This window comes from Trachurus trachurus (assembly GCF_905171665.1).
Source record: "Trachurus trachurus genome assembly, chromosome: 13".
Taxonomy (NCBI): Eukaryota; Metazoa; Chordata; class Actinopteri; order Carangiformes; family Carangidae; genus Trachurus; species Trachurus trachurus.
In genome coordinates this window covers 27228321-27251864 of record NC_139892.1, presented here as the reverse complement: position 1 = coordinate 27251864, position 23544 = coordinate 27228321, and the positions used below count along the sequence as shown (strand labels likewise).

Genomic DNA, 23544 nt, shown 5'->3' with positions numbered 1-23544 from the left:
TGGGGCAGACTCAGAGTGGGAGTTTATATACTATGAGTCTCACCCACGACTCAAGGGGGATGGCTGCATTTCATGCATGCATGGACCACCCAGAACCTCTCAAAAACTGCATTTCTCTTAACAAATATACTTGACTTCATCACTTTTCTGAGTTGAATTAAAGTCTTTATGTGTAGTGCATTATTTTATATATTAAATAATTTTTGATGACACCAACCACCACAATAACAGAAATATTTTATGTAATCATATTTGTTATCCCTCTCTTATGAGATTTTAAAAAAGCATTTACGGTATCACAAATTGTTTTATTTTATACCCACCAGATTGCAAAGACAATGTTGGCCTTCTTCATTCAGAATTCTATTGTAATGTAAATGCATTAGTACACCAGACAAGATTCTTAGACTTCATTAAGTATTATGCATTTTATATTATGTTTCTAACCAAATGTTTTTCTTTGTGGACCACTTCAAAATAACAAAATAAACAGATGGAATATTTGGGATGCAGGATCAACCTGTATAAAAGTGTAATTCATTTGGGCTTCAGACAAAGAAGCATTACATAATCTTTTCTCTGAACAAATGCCAAGGCACTGATTGTTTTCAGTATGTTCTTTATGCCACCTAGTGGTGGGTGGGAGTTTAGGCAGTGAGTCTAAAAGGCACGGTTTCCTCATTTCTACAGTGAAAATTGGAAAAAATACCCAGAGAACATGTTCTGCATGCAACTCCAAACTGCATATCTGTCAAATGTGTTAATGTGTTAATGTGTTTGGAGCCACACCAGCCTTTAAAGGGTGAGCCATATCTCAAATTCTTAAACTGGTTGGTAAGTCTCGTAAAACAAGAACAACACAGCAAACACATCTGCATTTTTGTGTTGACATAGTTTCTTGGATGCATTGGATACAACTTTGCAAATAACACTTGTGAATTAATTGTAAAAAAGCTCCCATGCACAGTTGCACAGAATTGTTAAAAGATGATGATAACGAGCTGCAAGTTATAAACAGCATTAGCGCTTGTGTTAAACATTAAAGCAACTACTTTATAATGTGCATTAAATGTTTTGTGGTTCCTGTAAAAAAAAAAAAAAAAGTATTTTCTAAAATTACTACTGCCTTTAGTTGGGTCATTAAGAGACTATCATTTTGTTTATAACATTCAAAAGTTCTAAAAGTGTAGTGTTTTACCAGTTTGGGTGTTATTACTCAACTGGCATCACTTATACCATTCATTCTACCACGTGTTGTTAAACCTACTGGCTAGCCAGATGTTCAAATTGTAATCAGGAAAGTAATGTCCTACTAGCTTAGTTAGTTCATGATAAGGGGAAAAAGTGTGTCTTTTTCCATTTTCACAGTGCACTGTGTCCAGGGCCCAAAACTACTATACAGATGTGGGGCTGAAAACCATGGGCTTACAGTGTATTAATTTCTAACCTTTGAGTGAAAGTTTAACATCAGAAAATGAATTATTCAGCAAATCACATGTCCATTGAAAAGGTGATACTCATGGTAACAAGCCTCTCATGAACTTGATTAGTCAAGGCCTTTGGAAAAGTGCTTATGCATAAAATCCCTCCCCAGACTTCCTTCTCGTCTCTCTTAAAATCCCAACGACTGGAATAAATTAACTTTACAATCCCAACATTCCAGTAGCAGCCAATTTTTAAACTAAAGACTCTGTACTTGCTTGCATGGAGAAATAATGGTACCAGTGAACTCTCTAGTATGGTAAATAGATGCAGCATCATGACATTTACACTTCAGAGTAGTCTGTCATAATCAGTCACTTTAACACACACTGAGATGGACACAAAAGCTGCATGTATCAGGAAGATTGGATACTTTTCATTGAAAATACAGTTTCCTCTCTTTGCTCGTAAGCTCCTTCTTAGTTTAAATGAGAGGGAAAATGCAACAGCAATCTAGACTGAGTGAGCACTTCAGACGCAGTAAAATACAAAAAAAAAACAAAAAAACAACGACAACAGTCTGTTGATTGGGTTTGTTTGATTTTCTGTCGGCTGCTATGGTAACAGAAACCTGAAGACTTCATCTGGCACCCCATGGATGCTTGCAGGATTAACCTATTACAGTGTGAAGTTACTGTAAATATCTTAATGACTTCCCAGTTTTAACTCTTTCTCTTCTAGATTTGGAGAACACACTCTCTGTATAAAAAGTACTGTATACACAAATCCTATTATTATTATCATCAGTATTATAATTTTGAATTATGTGCAACCGTGTCAGCACCTAGTAAGTAAATTCAGTAGCATAGCATAATAGTTATAAATAAATAAGAAAATACCAATAAGTGATAACAGAAGTCAAACTTAAAAAGGATTGAAAGGATGGGTACATTTGGTGCACAGTCTGTACAGTGATTCCATTGTTTACATATCTTTATTTAACCCACAGCATTGCACTGGTCTTGCTTACACATCGCTAGAGGGTGCTTGATGCCTGCTAAGTAGAAAAGGCTTTCAACCAAGCATTTTTTTTTCACAGAATCGCCAAATCATTAGAGTGAGCTAAAAAAAAATTAACAGTAAGCATTGGTAAAGCTACTAATGTTTTATTTAGACTGCTGTTTTATCACACCAAACCCAGTGACAATCAGACCTTTGCAGAGGTTAGTGCACAGTGGTGGGCCTTTTCTTCACAACAGTAGTTTGTTAGCAGCAAATTGTAGGCTACTTTACATTTTAGTATAAGTATCAGTAGTATTATAGTTCAGTCAGACAACCCTGAAATGAGCAGCAGCAGAGCAGAAAAATATAGCAGTAGTGGCAGCATAGCAAGGGATGAGCAGGTAAACTGGGGGATTTAAATAACCTGCCCTATTTGAATCAGGAGAGCATGTGACTGATCAGCTGATCAGGATGGGCACAGTTTACAGTAAGTCATCTGCCTGAACTAGCCTCTCAGGCTTCACATCATTAGTGTAGTAGTAGTTCCTTGAAAGGTTTCTGGTTTCTGGGGAAAGTTCCTGCGGTGAAAACGCGGCTTTATTGGACTGTTATGGGAGGTGTTAACTGATCTATACATTTTATGCAGTTCAATTAATAATTCCACATGCGAAATGTAGCCAGCTTGAAAAAAAAAAAAAAAAAAATTAAATAAGTACAGTAATAGCAAAGAGTTGTTTTGGATAATTGTGTGAAAGTCTGCTGTTGTGTTCTATTTATTACATACCAAGTGTGGGGGGTAAGTGTACATAATATGACCGAACAGGTAGTAGGATATTGGGTTGCAAATTTGCTTTCTTCTACAAATAAGAGAGTGCAGGAGAGCTTGAAAATATATTTGAAGAGTTCATTTGCAAAAGCAGATAAATGCCATTTTGAAAAAGATGAGCTGATGTTTTTGAATTAGTCTTTCTTTTTTGAGCTACGTCTGTTTTGTTATGTCTCATCTCTTTGGTCAAAGCCACTCAACTTTGGTTTGACTGATATCACTGGTGTAAATAATAATTTAAAAGTTTTGAATTAAAAAAAAAAAAACTGAGTTATCTGCTTTTGCAAATGAACTCTTCATTTCTTCTCACACAAGTTACAAAATACAAGAGAAAACATCTCTCCAAGAGAAGATGTAAACTGTGCATCTAGGGAACCAAGTCTGAGGGACCACCATATGAACATTGAAGGAGAAGGTAAACTATTTACCAAACTCTTCTCACTAGTGAACAGAAAAAACAGAAACACATTTTAAATTAGCATTTACTTTAATTTGATCAAAGTAATTCCAGTACATGACAAGTTTGTACAACAGCAGCAGATTGCAGGGCACTTGGGCCTTTATGGTTGCAAGCTGATGCAAGAACACTTGAGGAAGTGAAGGAATACATTCTGCAGCACACCTAATAAAGATTGTATTGAGTATCTCTTGAGCTCCAACAACAAAAATAAGGGTGAATCTTTCTCTCTGACCCAATAGGTAATAGCGAATCAGCTAATGTGCTACATTGCATATCAATCAAGTGGATAATATATTTGAGGTCACACATTAATACAAAAAACAATCTTTTTACTCAATGTTAATTGTTTGGAGGTATTCCTTCCTGTATTTCAACAAAAATAACTAAATACTGTCAGCACATGAGGAGTACTAGTTTTTCTATAGAGAGATATAAGATATAGTAATTTTGCATATTATGGTATGAGTACTTAAGGTGGAAGAGTGGAGGATAGACAACAAGCAATCTTGGCTTTTAAAACATGAAATACTAACCAGTGTCACAACCCCCTGAACTTCAAGTCAGCAGTGGGGTCAATCCTCACTCACACCTTTTGTAATCCTGCTGTCAGAGATAAATGCATCTAATATTACGTGAAACTTTGTGATGTTATTACACATTATAATGATAAGATATAAGATTTAGACTGAATATACAATTTAACTACAGTAGTTTATCGTAAGAGAATCGGGGTATTCCAATGCACTAGAGGAAAGTATTAAACTACCTATAAAAATGGAATCCAAAAATGTTGCTCTAATGTGCAAACAGGTCAATTTTTATACTTCTTTGGCCCATTATTCACTTCTGTAATTTTCTCTTTGCAAGAATGTTCAATCTCCTGAAGGTTTCTCTCCTCTTGCTCTAAGACTTCAACAGTTACTTTCTCATTTTGAGGTTGTTCTTGGTTTTGTCCACCAGATCCCACTGACTCTTCCTCTGACAATGAATATATTTCATCACATTTCTGGGAAGGCAGTCTGCTCTGTCTCTGGAAGGACCCATCATCTGAGTCATCCTTGGATAGCTCATCCTGAGTCTTTCCATTACTGGATGGAACAACTGAACCACTTTGTCGCCTGTTGGAGCACACAGAGCTGGTGGTGTTGGCAGCCTTGCTCTGTAGGGTGGTGGTGATCACATCGTCCATGTTCAGCTTCTGTTCATGCTCATCAGTATGAAATTTGGGAGAATATTTGAATGGGTTCCCAGGGTATGCCAAGGTGGTGCTGGCAACTTTACTTGCTACATGAGATTTACCCCTCATCATTCCTAGGACTTCATAACGGAAACTGGAGATATCTTGCTTTAGTTCCTGTCAAATATTAAGAACCAGAGATTAGAGAGCAGAAAAAAATTGGTTATCGTGGTATCAATTTTAAGTAAGATTTTGTATACAACCTTGAAATTCTCCTCTGTCAACCCTTCTGCTGTCTTGGCATTTCTGATCTTTGCAGCCACGTACCGCTTAACAAGGCTCCTCAAAACCTCCTAAAACATTCACATTATTTTTTAGGGCACATTTGCTTCTTAAATTCAGTCATATCATCATGACCTATTATTTTTGAATAAATCAAAAACTAAACATGAACATACAGTATGGAGCACAAATTACTACTTACCTGATACTCATGGTTTAATCTTACATTTTCAGCTGCACGTCTCTAGAAAAAAAAAATCGATAAAAGTTAACAAGCAGTTAATAAAGTACAGGCTTTAATACCAGACAGACTGGTCTGTAAACATTCACAATGCAAGTGACAAATTTCTGGAAACTCTTTACCCCCAAAGATTCAAAGGTTTCAAGCCGTTTTATGCTTGGTCTCCGGAGTAAATAAGTCTTCATCCATCCAATTAGATAAACAACTGATTTAGGACTGGGTATTATATTAAATGGAGATGGCAAAGTTCCCCCTTCTTCAAAATAGCTCATCCATAATTTTGTTCTTGCAAATTTCCACTCAATATCTGCATGATCCTGGAAAAAAGGGAAACAGTAATTCATCAATAGAGAAGACAAATTAATGTTAGAAAACTACAAATAGGTATGGTACACCACTTACAGCTATGTGCTGGTATGAGTTGTTCATCATTGCAATTAGCATGTTCAGAAGCACTACGAGGGAAATAATGTTGTATGTGCCAAACATGGTAGTGCCCACAAACTCAGTGAATTCATGTTGTGGTTTCACATTGGTCACATAGAGGGAAACCAGGCCAAACACAGACCAAAATAATGACTGCAGAGTCTCAAACAACCTGAAAAGCAAAGAACCACACATCATACAGTGCACCACTAAGTAACAAATACATTAATGATTAACAATGCAGATTTGTTGCAAACTATTTAAGAATTTCAACTTGCGTTGAGAAGGCGTTGTTTTGCGTACTACAGCGAATGCCCCTGCATTCATTTTTCTCATTTGTTTCATAATAAAAGTAAAGCTGGTTGAGGCCATTGGCAAAGGCTAAAAGCACTAGACAGTAGATGAAGAGGAACTTGAGGATGTCCAAGAGCATGCGCCCCAGTGAGATCTGTAATGGTCCCAAATGGGAGTTGGCAGTGAAAAGGCAGATGAGACGCAAGGAGCTGAAGATGTTGGCAATAGCGAACAATGCCTCTGCCACCAAAGTTGGGTGCCACATTTCCCAGAATTGTCTTTGTTTTGGCCCACTGTACTGTAAAAAAGAAATTAGTAGAATTGTGAATAGACGCACTGCAATCAGAAATAGATGCTGCAATATTTTATTCAGATCACTTATTTACTTTTGATATATGGTGAGTTTTATTCTCCAATTAAACTAAACTATGCTAGGCTGGCAACAGATTTTTATATACAGTAATGGCAGCTGATAGAGTTCACTTTTGAATCGTCCAAAACACACACTATGAAACATCCAAATGCCTCCATACTGCTCGTCCGTACTGACACAAGTGTACTGAAGCCGCAACATGAAAAATTGTTCGGAAAAAAATAATCTGATCCCTGTTTTTAGCCTTGTTGTAGTAGTAGCTCCCAGTGGCTGCGTGAGATGCGCAGGATTTGCTGCGAGATGTTCTTCCGTGTTTATCACATCCAATGGTTTACAACTACGAACGAACATCTCACAGCAAATCTCGTGCATCAAATCTCGAGATCAAATTATTTTTTTCCGAACAACTTTTGCATGTTGCGGCTTCAAGACACTTGGGTCAGTACGGACGAGCTGTATGGAGGCATATGGATGTTTCATAGTGTGTGTTTTGGACGATTCAAAAGTAAACTATCCGCCGCCATTATATGAAAATCCGTTGCCAGCCGGACCCCCCCTGGAACTCCAAAAGCGTTTTGATAAGTCTGCAAGTTCTCCAAACCCTTCCATGGCATAATGGTGAGTAGAAAATTGGTGAATTATTGATTTTGGGTGAAATATCCCTTTAATATATAAATAAACAATACCTTTGCATAGGCAACAATCTTCAGCGAAATAGTTGCAAGATACAAGGAGTTCATTATGAAGTCCATTAAGTTCCACCAGTCATCTATGTAGTCTTGGAAACCACTATCCCACATCTGTTTGATCTCAGTCCATATAAAGCCTTGAAGAGATGAACAAACAGAGCTCATCAAACAGTGTGCTACCAGTTGCATACACATGTGTGTTTGATTTTATAAAAATGTGTGGGACTGCAGTGCAGATGGTAACATGATAACATGAGGTTGAACAATTTGTTAATGTCTGTGTGTGACAATGTTACCAAGCACCCAAGGCAGGATCATCCATTCCACAGTGGTGGGTGCTGGGCCCTGACGGTCCAGGGGTGCAGAGGCTATATGCTGCGAGGCCAAGAAGAGCAGGAAGAGGAAGGTCAGGTAGGAAGTAGTATGACAGATGAACTTGATGAAAGGCCTACGGATGAATAAACCATAGCGGCTCTTGGGAGAGATCAGGTAGAAGACAGATAACAGTGGAAAGAGGAGGCCGATGAAGATACATGTGATGAGCTTTCCTGCCCAGTGACGCCTCCTCCAGCCTGGGAACTGATCATACCACCGAGACGCCAGCAGCTGCTGACAATTGGGCTGAGCAACAAACTGAGAGCAAAAGAGAGCAAAAGATATTAGATGTTAATTAAACTGTGCCTGTACATATAATTTGGCAAATATATACAAGTAACTTAGTGCAGGGAGTGTCAGAGCAGACATTTAGGGTTGGACCACCATTTTCCATGTAGTTCAAAAATCATTTCAGGCATGATGTTCAAATGACAAAATTTTCAAAAGGCCAGCAATCTAATCCAGCTAATCCAGCAAATGCAACATTTAGGGATGAAGAGAAGATTTGTAAATGTTCTTTGTACATGTAAATGTAAGACAAAACTTCAAAGTGGACAAACATCATGCTCTCTAAACCTTGATTCAAACATGATTGTCAAATCAGTTTCCCATTCACATTTTCTCAGCCCCTTGAGATTTAATATAAACATCTGCTCGACATCTGCAGATGGAAGTTAATTTAATCTTAACCAAATTATGGCTAAATGGATCGCCATTCTGGTTTTATTGCATTAAAGTGTGGGTGATGAGGTCATTTATCAGAGCACAATCTGACATCTTTAATGTTTCCTATCTGTCCTTGTAAGATATCGACTTGCCATAACATGACTCCAGGCAAATGGTGGCATCTGGCACCAGATTTTGTCCGAGGACATTTTTGGAAGGTGAAAATTGTGTTATCCACATGTCACTCCACTCTCCCCTTAAAAGATATACTGTATAAAGATTATGTGCTATGAAATAATGATGGCATGTTGTATAGTCTTAAGAACTTGGGATAATTCATAAAATTGTATTTTTCACTTAAAAAAATGAATAATCAATTCTGCAGAAATCACTTGAATTTGAACTGTAATCTGGTTCCTAAATAGAAACGTTATTTAACTATGTGTGTGGGTTTTTCTTCATTTTAGAAAGCAAAACACTATATTTTGCTCCACCTGAATTATTAAATAATAAACCTTTACTGAGTCCTACACTGCAGTAGTCCTGCAGCAGTGAACAGCACTGAAAGTTCTCAGACAATGAAGAACCACATGATGCCACATGACCAGTGTAAATTATCTAAGATGACAACTTTGTTGTGAGCCAGGATTTGTCATTTTAGTTTTGCAATAATACTTACAATTAAATAATAATGATTTATTTTGCTAATCAAATAAAAGCAACTAATACTCCACATTGTATTTTACATACAGCTTCATTATAATTCTTCACAGCTCCAAGAAAATATTTGTATTCAAAGAAACCTCTGTTTCATGTTTTAAGGTGGAATGACCCAGATTGGAGTTGAATGAGTGCAGAAGGCATTATTAGTACACATCTTTATCAAATACATTAATGGAGCATTTTACCACTAATAATGTGGACATCTAGTGGTTTATTGTCCATTAAACTAGACCGCTTTGTTGCCTTTTCTTTACAGAAGTCCAAATGGAAATCCCAGTTCTGTGCATCTCAAGGACATGTAATCTGTTTAGTAGTGAAATGGCATTCCATGTGATATACAAACACACACTGTAGTACCACTGTTTGCAACCTATAGAACATTTTGGCTGCATGAAAAACAAATCTGTGATCTCTGTTTCCCAGGTGCAGTGAGTAGTCGTTTACTCTTCTTCTAAACACAAAACCCAAAAAGCCCAAAAAACAAAGTGGAAAACATTCTTTGTTTTATCAAGCTGATTAATGTTGGGTCAGCCTAACTATATAAGCCAAATAAATAATGACATGATTAGTTGCAAAATTGTACAAGACCTGCATCATCATCACTAAAATTGAATCTTAGGGCATTGACATCTACACGAAGTAAAATCTCATCTCAATAAATGAATATCAAGACTGCCCAAGTGTACAGCTACATTATACAGTTCACAGTGGTATCTCACTGCTATTTACATTTGATTAATATGTGAATATATTCAATAATTCAGCTTGAAACATTAACAATAGGAGGTCTATCATCATCATTAGGTCAGTTGGATGTTTTGGACAAGGGCTCTGTGGTTTTAGACCACATTTTGCATTCACTTTGTAAGGTGAACAGCCTCTAAGCCAGACGGCCAAACTTCTAACAGGAGGAAACGGTTACATGCTGTCATTCCGACATCCCACCATTCCGACATACTGCTATTCCGATATGTGAACATCCCACTATTCTGACAAGGCTTTCAATATAAGGAAATGTGCGTTACTCAACAGGTAACTCCCTTCTTTAAGACATGCTGATAGAGGAATACCCACATGGTTGTGCGTAATTACGCAGCAGAGCGCAGACAGGGACTAGTCTGCCTGTCTAGCCTCTACCTGGTCTTTTTCCTAAACTTAAAGCAGATATCAGTGGAATGTTTTTGTTAATATAAGTCCTAAATAGTCCTATTTTCCGTCAGCAATCACTTACATGAAGTATTTCAGCCTAAACACGAGTCTCTCCGTCACTCTGCTCTGCTGTAACCCGAGGAGAAAATTTTCCTTGTGGGATACAAGTGTTATCCAATGAGGAGAGAGAACGGCATGAAGGGCTGTGTGTGCAGCCAAGGGATGCGCGTGAATGTGGTGACGTAGCACGAGGACCAATTGATGCCTGACAAGGGCGGGGGCTGCTAACTCATGGTGCGTTCAAAGAAACTCGTACTTTGTGTTTTTCCTTCCTGTGAAGTCATACCAGTTCGATCTGGTACGAGTTCACGGGTCGGAAGTTACGAGTGGCCGTTATAGGGAACTTTCACAGACAACAGGATGGTAAAAACACGAGCTACGGGTTACCTGGAACGCTACCAAGTCGTAGTTGTGACTTGAAGCTGTAACTTACGGTTTCAAAAGCCTGCCTTGAACGCAGCATTAGCCGAAACGGCCGTGAAGCTGATATCTGCTTTAACCAACTCCTTTCTTCATTGCCTAAGCCCAACCAGTGCAAAATCTTTTGGGGAAAAAAATACGCTATTACAGGAATTGTCGGAAAGGCAGGATGTTTAAAAAAAAAAAAAAAATACCGTCATTCCGACCATAGGGGGCAAAAATTGTCGGAATGATGGGACGTTTGATATAAAATTAAGTGTTGCCATTTAGACAATAAAAGCCCTATGTCAGACTGGTGGGATGTCGGAATGGTGGTTGTCCCCCAGAGGGAAATGATGTTCTGGCCCGGGAGGTCCAAGTTCACAGTGTCCGAATATATGGTCACGCGAACAGACCACACGGGCTGATGATGCAAAAGTAGTCTGGGAGGAGGTTACTGATATTGTTACCCAGGTTTGCTCTTTCATACTGAGAACCGTTGCCCAGTAATAACAAACAAACAAACACAAAAACACACACACCCCTTTTCCACTAATAAAGACGCTCATAACCTATATTTAAACCCCTGTAACAAAGATGTGTGCATAAACAAATACCATGTGTAATGGGGATTAAATCAGCAGAGTTCGTAAAGGACGCATCGCTGAACTTATACATTTTTTGTCACTTGTGTCAAGCAAACAATCCTTTTCATCTATACACCTTTTCTGGTTTAATCTATTATGGACTCTATTATGGACTTAAATAATGCTGCTAATGCATTTTATTCTGTTTGTCACTCTGTGTATTGCAGTGTGTAATTTTTGGTAGGTCTATTTCACAACAAAAGACAGAAAGTTAGTATAGAGGATCAATATTCCACAGAATATGTTAAAAGACAGTAAAAGGTTCCCTCCCTAATTAAAATATTATGAGTTTGCATTTCACGGAAATGGCCATCACTTATCCATCATTATCCCCAATTATCCAGTCGTCATGGGACGTCTGAAAGGGTTACTGTAATGCATTTCTAAGAGCCAGCCTGGCAATTACATGTTGCTCTCGACTCCCAAAGGACACTTCCACTCATTTCAGACCATTTACTGCCCATCTTGGCACTGTTCTTGTCATCTAGTCCATGTTGTTCAGAGACGTGTAATGCCTATTCTTTGTCGTACTTGATATCAAGACAGTTTTTTACTTGTCCTTTTCACTTTTAAAGATATCTATTAAAAACCATAGGCCACAGTAGTCATGTGACAAAACATATTACAATCAACACAAAGCTTACCTCTTTCTGGCAATATTTGATAGCTAGCTTCAGTCGTGCCAGATCAGTAGTGTTCTCATCCAGCAGTGGATTGATGTCATCACGGTAGTTGAGGATTATTTCCAACTCTTTAGAGCTTCGTGTCTGGTCCAAGAGGTCTTTTGCAAATTGTTTGCAAGTATGGGACAGCTCTTCATACTCTGACTTGAACTCATTTTCTACTGTACTGAGCTCCTTCAGTTCCCAGCTAAGATGAAAAGCTGTGAGAAAAGGATCCTCGCTGGAGATGGCAATGAGAGACGGGCTGGAGAGGGCCTTGTAGACGTTGAGTCGAGAGCGCGAGTGACGCAAGCCGTCCACGTCTGAACTGGACACACACTCCACACAGTTGCAGCGTACTGAATGTGGTTGAGGTATAGAAACACCTCGCTGCACAAGCAGTTTGATGATCTCATAGTTGTTGGTATGGGCTGCAAGGATGATTGGAGTGATGTCTGGGGTGAAGTTTGAAAACTGATGGTCCAGCAGAATTGGTGGGACCTTGTCAGGAAACAGAGAAAGGAACATGCAACTTCAATTTACAATGCATAAACTGGGTTGCTACTAGTGGGTGCTAATGGGTTGTGGTTCTACTGCTTTCAAAACATCCTCCTTGTAAGTCCATTACAGAGAAACCCAGCAGTGTTGAAAAACTATTTTATAAAGATGTGAAGAAATTGATCCCAACTGAGGCCTCCATCAAACTGCCTGATACACAACCTGCAGGGAATAACTTAGTTTTATAAACTGTGGCAAAAAGACCTACAGCAGCACATCGAAGAGTATCAGTGCAGCATCATTTGAGCAGAAATAAGACTTGAATTTCCAAAATAACCACAGTTACACCTAAAACTACGAGACAGAGGAAAGTAAGTTATTATTTCTTTTATCATCTGTATTTAGACTGAAGAATAAAATGATGGAAAACGATGCATCATAAACTATACTGTAAAAAGTGTTATGATCATTTGTGACAATTCTGGGTGCACTGACTCATGGAGGAAGCCACTGGTTTTCACTTCACTGTTAAAGGGATAGTTCACCCTAGAATGATATTTCGCTCATTATCTACTCACCCTCATGTTGACTAAGGGCTGGAAGAAGTTTCAGAGCCCACCGTCCCTTCTCTGAGTTACAGGGGGTCTTGGCGTAGCAGTGCATTTCAATGCCATGGTAGCAAAGGGACACCAGAGCTCTTCGTAAAAAAAACACACACAAAAAAACATCCAAATACCTCCATGATGCTCGTATGTAATGTCCGTCTTGTGCTGAAGCCCCAAATTGCGGAATTGTCCCGAAAAAAATTAAATAAGTCCACATTCCAAGCATGTTTGTAGCATTAGCTCCCAGTGTTGTTGTCCGGTCTTCCGCTGCCAGCGCGCATGCGCAAGAGCACATGAGAGCACTGAGACCGACTCGAGTCTCAGTGCGAACATTGCGCATGCGCGCTGGCAGCGGAAGACCGGACAACAACACTGGGAGCTAATGCTACAAACATGCTTGGAATGTGGACTTATTTAATTTTTTTCGGGACAATTCCGCAATTTGGGGCTTCAGCACAAGACGGACATTACATACGAGCATCATGGAGGTATTTGGATGTTTTTTTGTGTGTGTTTTTTTTACGAAGAGCTCTGGTGTCCCTTTGCTACCATGGCATTGAAATGCACTGCTACGCTAAGACCCCCTGTAACTCAGAGAAGGGACGGTGGGCTCCGAAACTTCTTCCAGCCCTTAGTCAACATGAGGGTGAGTAGATAATGAGCGAAATATCATTCTAGGGTGAACTATCCCTTTAAAGTATTGGACAGTTTAAATATTTCTCATACATGCAGATTAAAGGCACCGCATACTGCCTTGTATTTGTACCCATTGCTGTCTTTTTTTTTGTTCAAACATGGATGTAAGTGCATGTCCAAACTTAACCATCTTCAGAGACTAATCCTCCTGGAAACTAAATGGTATACAGTACAGTAATCACATTTGGCACAATTGTGTGGGCATCCATCCAACCATCCATCAGTTATACTGCTTGTCCTTATAAGGTCGTGGGAAAGGGCTGTTGCCAATCCCAGCTGCACAAGTGCAGTTTTTACCCCAGGCAGGTCACCAGTCTATCACAGGGCTGACATAGAGACACACAGCCACGCAAGCTTACTCTCACTCCTGGGACACCAATTAACCTAATGTGCATGTCTTTGGAATGGGAGAGGAAGCTGGAGTACCCATGGGGAACCCACATTGGAACAGGAAGAACATGCAAACTCCATTGAGATACAGACACCACTGCACCACTGAGCCACTCTTTAAGGCATGTTCATTTGTAATTTCTTTTATAGATGCAAAAAGTAATTCAGAGAAACACTTGTTTAAGTAGAAAATGTATACAGGATGTTATGATGAAAAATGGGTGGTACCTGTTTTTCCCCACGTGGCTTCTTGTGGTTGAGCAGCAGCTCCACAGCCCCCACCACTTCTTTACGGATGGCATGTAGCAGGGCATCACCCACATATACATTATAACTGAGCAGCAGCTCAATGATCTCCAGATTCTCATTTTCAATGGCAATAAGCAGAGCTGTGCGTCCCAGGGGGTCGATGCAGTTGATATTGATTCTGAAATAGATCTCAGCCTCCTCCAGGGCTTGTTTCACACTGGCATAGTCCCCTTTCTCAACAGCCCCCAGGTAAGCTCTCTCCATGGCAGAGAGCTCAGATTCAGCCCGCACGATCCGCAGCGGGATGCGGTCCCTGTATGAGGAGTTGTCTGCTTTTCGGTAGTACAGCTGTGACATTGCTGCTGAAGTCAACCAGTGCCAACTGAGAATGGATGAATGAAGAGATGTCAATGTTAACTTAGATGTTTCAGACGAAGAAAAGGTACACCTTTCAAAACTACACTTGCTGGGTATAAAATATATGGAATACAATGTTTTAAATCAGTGAGAATTTATTTAAAATGCATCTCTGTATTATTCTACTGGATGTGTACACACACATGAGCACAATGCAATATAATTTAAAATTTGCACAGAAAATTGCCATCGGTTGTTATGGCAAAGCACTTGCTTTTCATTAAAAAAAACATTGTGAAAACTTCCTGTTCAACTGAAAACACCGACATAAATAGCCTACTCTGAAAGTGATTAAAGTTTGTTTATAACGGATTATGGAATGTGACAAAAAAAACTTCTTTACAATATTAACATACTATCATCAAATCTATGCTTGAAATAATGAAAAAAGGGAAAAGAGAGACTTTACCTTCCTCCTGTTGCTTTGAACTACTGATTTAGTCGAGCACCACTCTAAGGAGAACTGAGGCTGCGGCTGTCAGGAGGACTGGATCCTCATCTAATCACTCCAGTCTGAAGTCTCCACTGAAGACGCTGTAACTTAATAGCATGTAGTGCAATCGTGCCCAACCCTTTCGCTCCTCGGTCTGTGGGAGCATTTCACGGACGCAGTTGCTTTTGACCTGTACATCCTCCGCGCAATGTCAACATTGGGACCTCGCGCTCAGCGAAAGTCCGCGCTCCAAAGTCTTCAGCAGAAAACGCGTTTTCAGCCAACATCGCGCCCCTTCGCCTCACCTCACCTCACCCCACACTCGGGTCCGCATGAGCAAGTGTTACTTTTACATTAAGAAAACTATTGCCCATGCACTGTTTCCTATCAGAGAACACTAATGGCATTAGCCTACTTGTTACATTATCAGGTCAGTCATGGTCTCTTTCCTAGAACAACATGTTTTTTTTTATTAATAAAACAGCAAACCCATTTCATCATTGTGCATTTGTTTTTCTCTCAGCCTTTGTGGGCCATTTAACCAAATAACAACAGTGAGCATAATCACAGTCTAATAGTAGATATGCCTGCATATTCATACATTTTCAGCACGCTCATATTAAAGTTGTGGGTGAATATGATACAATACAATTTTATTTCAAACCCCCTTTGAAGTTTTTTTATATTTTATTTTATGTTTTTTTTTTATTATGGAGCCAGAAAACTGACATTCATTGCAATTGAAAGTAAAATGTGGCACTGAAAAATGTCCCATTGAAAAAATAAAACAAAGGCATAAAAGAAATAAGAACTGAGAATGGCCATATAGGCCTTTTATTTTTCATTCTATTGCCATTTTCTTATCTTGATATAACAGAGTCCGTTTTCTTGTGATAACATATTTATTTCAACGAAAATTTAGAGAACCACACCGATAGGTTCTTTGTCTGGTCTAAGTCCATCGATTTTATTTTTTATTGTACCCTTAAACACTCCCCTTCACACCAAACCCTGCCAGTTGAAACTGAAAACCAATGACTCTGAAAAAAAATTTCACTGAAAAAGACACTGAAAAGACTGACATTAAAAAATGTAAAAAAGAAAATATCCAAAAATAAAATGTAGGCCTATATTATGTGTTGTAGACTATTATTAGACATTTTTCAATTCCAGATATTCATATGTCAGATTACTTAAGAACCAACAACGTCAATTAGAGAGTGCCAAAACTTACCTGAAACTCAAGCTCAAGTTACAGTAGCATAACCGCTGCTGTAGGCTAAATGGAAGGGGAGTCTCCAATGTTGGTAGAGAAGAGAAGAGAAATCTGAGTGAGCGAGGCTCAAACCTGTGGCTGACTGTTGTTTCTACTAACGCACTTTGTGGATAGCTACACACTTCTCCGTCTCTGGACACCAAAACTTGGTCAGTGCACATGCAGAGCGAGAGTTAGTATTAGCATTGCCGCTCACATTGCCTTAACCACTGCCAATTAGGGGGATGCATGAAAACAAACATCAGAAACAAACTAACTACACACACAGTCTGGGTCTGAGGCTCTATGACGTTTCCCTGCAAACCATCTGCACTCCTCCTTCGTTTTGTCCTCACCTGTTGGCCAACTTGTCCAAGAAGCCTAAGGCCTAATTCACGCTGAAGAAGTTGTGGTGCCTGCAACTTCAGTTTCCAAGGTTTTTTTTTTTTTAAATCATGCTGAACATAACATAATTCATAGCAGATTATTTACACTGTTGCATTTTTTTTTGTTTAAAACATGTCTGGAGAGGAACTTTAAAAGAACAACAGGTTTTTGCTGGCAAGCCTGTGAGTGCAGTTTCACTGTTGTTGCATTGCAGTGGTTAAGAGACAACAGTAGGCCTAATTGAATTTTTACGACCTTTGGAATAGATTGAAAACATGAACTGAAGCAGTATTATCATTGTGGTTCATAAGATTAATGCATCATGTATCATCATCATGCATACTGTAGGATTACACACCTGCACACCCAGACCTCAGCTTTGATTCAGACATCTGTGTGAAAAACCTTCCCTCTACATTTCACAGAGGACACACACACACACACACACACACACACACACACACACACACACACACACACACACACACACACACACACACACACACACACACACACACACACACACACACACACACACACACACACACAGACCATGTGGACTCCACTGGAATAGATTCAGGAATACATAGGTTGGTCCCTGATAAATATGCCATGAGAGCTCTTATTCAGTGTCAAAAATATCATGTGATGTTTGTTGTGGAATAAGATGTAAAAATAACTAAAGAGATAGAGAGAACATAAAAACACACAGAGGCCTTGTTCAATTCAAATGATTTACTTACTGTAAGTGGAAACACACACAAGCAAATGTTTGTCCTTAACAGATATCTTTATGAAAAGAAGATGGATCAGTTCATTCTCACATTCCTACACTCAGTTCTTTCCCACTAAAGAGTCTTCCAGGAATCCAACATCCTCAGACTTTGTCCAACCTCACAGACCATTTCCACCTAAAATGATGGGAAATGACTTTATTTTCTATTTCCCATTGGGCCTCCAAACTGACATGGCTAGTGCATGCAAGAAACTTTTTGCCAGCCCATCTCTGTCTTCCACATAGGCAAGAAGAACAAAATGGACTGTACCTATAGCTGATGAAGACTGCACAAGGAAAAAAACAACACACTTTGAACAAATCATGGTTTAATGCTTTTTGTTTCATTGTGGTCTCCCTGTTTTCTAAGGCTGAAAGGACTAGCACTTTTACTCCACTGGGTGTAGTTTGGTAAACAAAAGCTAATTAGACTTTAATATCTACTGAATGATGTGATTACATTATAGATTGACATAGTCAGCTATCATAGAGATAAGTCAAGTCAAGTTTCTTTATTAGTCTAGTCTAGAAAAAATGCTGCATAACACACAATAACACAATAAATCGCTGACAACAGCGAGGATCAATGTGCAAATAACATAATGATGAGATGTGCATTCACCTCTGCTCATTTATGAGCTAAACTGAGAAAGGGTGTACGAAGTGTTCGTACCTGTTGTGTTTGCATAAGGGAACCCTATAGGAACGGTCTGATAGGTTCTTCTTTGCCTGTCTGCGGGTTGAGGTATACCCATGATTTTGCCTGCTCTTAAAGGGATAGTTCAACATTTTGGAAAATTGGCCATTTGCCCTGACAGGAATGCGCATCAGCGATTTTGCATGAATTTATGTCGAAAACAACTCCATCTTGTAACGTTCCGTTATTATCTCATAGCGTGGTGAATGTGCAGGTCACAATTGTCCACAAGAGTGTTTTGGAGTTCGGAGTTTGCAGCTCGTGGCTCTACTCCGCTGTTCTAAAAATAGCTTGCACCGACAATTAAAGGTAACAAACCTACTCCAATAGGGTTTATGGCAGTGAGCCAATTTGCCAAAATGTTGAACTATCCCTTTAACCAGACTGAGGATCCAAGCTTTAGATTTAACTGTTAGATTCCCAAACCAGCTGGTGATAACATACTGAAGAATTGACTTTGTTGTTGCTCTGAAAAAAAATTAACATGATGTTTTTACAGACACCAAACTCTCCTGGTATAGCGTAGAATGTGAGGACGCTGATGAATATAGCACAAACACTTTTCCACATGTGTGCGCCAGCTCAGGTCACTGTCAACATTCATTCATTCATTCATTTTCTATACCGCTTATCCTGCATAGGGTCACGGGTAAGCTGGAGCCAATCTCAGCTGACTTCGGGCGAGAGGCGGGGTACACCCTGAACAGGTCGCCAGTCTATCGCAGGGCTAACATAGATAGACAGACAACCATTCACACTCTCATTCACACCTATGGGCAATTTAGAGTCACCAAATAACCTAACCTGCATGTCTTGGGAGGAAGCCGGAGTACCCAGAGTGAACCATGCATGCACGGGAAGAACATGCAAACTCCACACAGAATAATTTATAAAGTGTGTCATGCTTTTCGAATCACAAGGTTACATTGGGTATTTGCTCCTGTCATGCCTAGTCATTGTAATTAGCACATTTTGAGATGTGTGTGCTTTTGTGTGATTTTGTCAGATCCTGTGTGTGTTAGAGGACATTGCATGAGATAAATGTTCCTCCCCTCGGATCAACATTATTTCTCACTTACAGGACTCGTGGTCATTATTATCATCACTGCAGATTTGATCACATTGCACTCATCCCAAAACATCTGAAAAGCCATCTGGCAATTATTCCAGCACCATCTTATCTAGCAGTACTGAGAGAATATGAACAGAAACAGTATTTTATTGCATCTTTCAAATACACTATGAATGGCTCACAGACCCTTTTGCAGTTTTAAGATGGTCATGGGGTGTCATGGACTTACACAGCTGCACCAAATGGCTCTGATTAGCCCAACATGTTCTGCACAGTAACAACAGATCTATGAAGCATATTATGCCTAGCCAAACCCTGGCATAAGAAAGGACAATCTGATATAAATTGAGAGCTGATCTGAAACATACAGGGATGCTGTATGCCAAATTTGATGAGATGACAATATAATGTTGCTGGAAATAAAACTAAATCTAACCAAGACAGACAACCAGGTGACTGGGTCGAGGAGGAGCCTCATGACTGTGAAACAGTTTGAGTAGTCAGACCAAGTGAGTTGAATTTCCTCACCAACCTGACTCCACACACCAGAATCCTAAATACTGTAGAGGTATTGTGTTCAGCCTGATCCAAACAAACACTTTGCAGGTTTGAACTGTGGACATGTAGGCTATAGGCATTTTAAAAGTTTGATTTACTCCACTGCCAAAGTGAAGTATTATGTAATGAGACTCCATACTGCAAACTGCACCCTCTAGGAAAATTAATGAACAAATGTTTTTATTTCTTATTTGCAGTGAGAGCCAATGAAAAACAGAGGTGACACCAGACTCTTATCCTTGACCTGATAAATTGAAATACAGTCATGGCTTATAACTGTTAATTTTCTCTATGTTGGGCCTCTGTGGTAAAGCATTATGTCTTTCCTTTTCACCCAAGCATTCAACCTCCCCTACCCACACGTTTTTTTTTTTTTGTGCCTCATGTACTATGTATGTATTTTACTGCATCTGTAAAGCGTCTTTGGGTCACTGTAAAAGCGCTATACAAAATTAATGAATTATTATGTTATTTTAAGCTTTTGATACATGGAGACTGGCTCTGTTAGTATGTACATAATGAGAATTGTTTTACAGACACAACCCCTGAGCCAAATACAATCCCATGCAGTCACAAAATTCAACACTCTGGATGGAAACTTAATATCATTCTGATTGACAGCTGTTAAATTAATGTACCAGCCCTAAACAACACGGAAGTAATCAATGTTTTATGATGCTGTTTGCAAACATGCACAGTCAAAAATATAATCCTGCTATAAATAATGACAATGTAATTGACTTAGTGAATTACAAAACAAACTTGCCACTAGAGGGCATAGAGATATTTCCTTCTCTGCCAAAATACTAATGTGCCTCATCTGCTGCACACATTTTTAAAGACACCAGATTATTAAAGGCATTTCTTATTACTCTCTTTCTGTTACCCTGCCTGTCTTATCTGCTTTTTGGTGGCATCTTGGGACCTGGAAAAACCACTGACTCTTTTCCCTGTCAGGGAATAACATTCCCTAAGAGGATTCCTGTTGAATAACGGGGAAGCTGTTTGAGAAGCGAATAAACTTCCTACAAAGGTTTATGTTCAGTGAGGGTAAGAAAATCTGGGCCAAATGTTTGTTAATGATGTTTGCTGTTGCCAAAGAGTCCTCTGACCCATTTCCTGGCATGTTGATTACTGCTCTCACTTTTATTAAGTATGCAATGACTTTCATTTTAATGTGCAAACACTTGGGGTTTATGTTTTTGTATGATAAAAAATGAAAACTGCAGTACATTTCCAAAAAAGTATGTGAATTCTCAGTAAACTTTAGATCAGGTTTCTGGCTGCCACCAGTTAAAATACATTTGGGGGCTTTTGTATTTATTTTGTCTGTGGATGTACAGTGGGAAAAATAAGTATTTGATCCACTGCTGATTTTAAGTTTGCTCCCTATACAAAAAAAATGGGTGGTCTAGTTTTTATGGTAAATAAATTTTTCAGAGAGGGACAGGATATATACATACTGTATATACAAAAAAACAACAACAAAAAAACCCATCCAGAATTAATAAGTGCGACAAATTTTCCATTTGATCAAGTCAAATGAGGACAAAAATCAGCAGGAGATCAAATACTTATTTTCCCCACTGTATAGGGTTTGTAAGATATTACTTATTCAGTAACTTCTCCCAACTAAACATTGTTGCTACATTGTAGCCATTCAACAGCATGTGTTTGCAAACACTAATAAAGTCTGTGTTGCAAATGATGTAAAATCATTATGTATGTAACTGGCTTTGTGGACACTCATTTGAGCTACTGTAAATGCATGCTTCAATTATTTTTCAGAGGTGAGCATTTTGCATCACACATGGCTGGTTTGATTGCACAGGAGGTCATTATTCTTTACTTTGGAGGTATAGAACTCATTTCACAGTGCAGTCCAGCCCTGTGCCAATTAGATGTATGGGCCAGATTTCAACCATGCTTCTAAAAATGAACACTGATGCAATAATCAAGCTGGCAGCAGAAATTCAAGTCATTAGATAAGGTCTTGAACTAATTAGACCGGCCGGTTGTTCAGAAGTGAGACAGCAACAAAGACTACAGAACATAGCTCAACCAGCTGAACCAAACTGAACACATATGGAAATTTCATCTATAGGTAAGGCAACAGTGTTTACTGTAATAATGGTTACTATTCCCACAGATCTCACCAGGACATTGTATACTTTGAATGGTTGAAAATGTGTTACTCTATAATTCAAAGTGGCTTTAAACTAATACTTTAATTCTATATTTACTACCTGCCTCATATTGAATTCATTGCTAAGTAAACACAGCAAAGTCAGACTTAACATTTTTTGCAACTTATATAATATATTATTTATTAAAATCTATAACGGAAACCTCTAAAGTTTAAACTTTGCAACAACTAATATGTACTGTATAATTTGATGTTGCCTGCCATCTTCTGGTTGTGGCAGTGAAGTATATTATACAGGATATTCACAGCTGTTGTCACAGCAAATCTTTAGGGTCTTGCTTTTGTAACACTGAAATGGCACTCAGTAGAGGGCACAGCTCCACCAAGCAAACATGTCTGTCATCTTTTATAATAAAAATAAAGAGAAAAGTATCCAGATTACATAGTATGTACAGTACATAGGAAGTATTTATTATTCAAAAACACAAAAGGGTTTTGGTTTCGAGTCCCAGTTCAGGAGACTTTCTGTGTGGAGATTGTATGTTCTCCCTGTGCCTGCATGGGTTCTCTCCAAGTTCTCCAGCTTCCCCCCTCAGTCAAAAGAAATGCACAATTGGTGAATTGGAGACTATAAATTGTCTATAGCTGTGAGTGTGTGCACTGACCACCTCTATGTCGGGCCTGTGGTAGAGTACCCCACCCTTGCCCTACAGTATGTCAGATGGGACTGGCTCCAGCCCTCCCATGACCCTGTATGGACAGCAGGGTAGACAATGGATTGATACATGGATGGATAAAACACAAAAACCTATACGATCCATACATTATTTCTTGAGAAATTTCACAAATTCTCTCTCCTGCAGTTTTAAAGAAATTAATGAAAAAATCAATTTGACTGGGTCTGCATCAAAAGTAAATAGGTCTCTCTCTAGCACATGCCTCATTCCTTCACTGAACTGCTCAGTATTTTTACTGTGTATTTTTTATGTGACAAACCAATGAACTTGAGTGAAAATTGTACCTCCACCAAAAAGGCAGTATAAGCATGATTATGACTGTTTCCAAACATTGCAGGGATTTGTCATCTGTGCTTGCTACCTGTGGAGAGGTGATGATGCGTGGAGGTTATAGGTTCTGTTTATGTCTGTCTACAGGGGTATTTACTAAACTCAACGAGATCATCAACACCCCATCACCTGACCAAAATGGCCAAGACTTTGTCGGTTTGTGTGCTGGGGCTTATTAGAGTTGTCAGCAGGGGAGGTGTGTGTGTGCATGTGTGTGTGTGTGTTTGTGTAGTGTTCAAGTATGGGGGGCGTAAGGGGGTTAAAAATCACTCTTATGTCTCAAAGCTAAAACTCAAATCTATCATGAAGCATAAAAAGCACCTTGTTACAACAGTTAACTCTAACAGATGACAGCTGACTTTGGTGACTCGGGGCTAATGGAAAGATTAAGTCAATTACAGCTTGGCAGGGAGACTTAGAAATATT

The 23544-nt window shown here is 39.0% G+C and overlaps 1 protein-coding gene across 1 annotated transcript; it reads right to left on the bottom strand.

Annotated features, from left to right (window-relative positions):
* Nucleotides 1-4521: 4521 nt before the first annotated feature.
* trpc4b (transient receptor potential cation channel, subfamily C, member 4b) lies at nucleotides 4522-15189 on the bottom strand (the record flags this gene model as incomplete). Its single annotated transcript, XM_083985675.1, has 11 exons — nucleotides 15138-15189; nucleotides 14291-14693; nucleotides 11856-12374; nucleotides 7489-7825; nucleotides 7190-7329; nucleotides 6140-6428; nucleotides 5813-6045; nucleotides 5533-5727; nucleotides 5372-5413; nucleotides 5151-5240; nucleotides 4522-5064 (listed from the first exon to the last, which is right to left on the bottom strand). Exons 2-11 carry the CDS (start codon nucleotides 14666-14668, stop codon nucleotides 4522-4524), a joined length of 2766 nt encoding a protein of 921 aa, XP_083841801.1. The 5' UTR covers nucleotides 14669-14693; nucleotides 15138-15189.
* Nucleotides 15190-23544: the final 8355 nt, after the last annotated feature.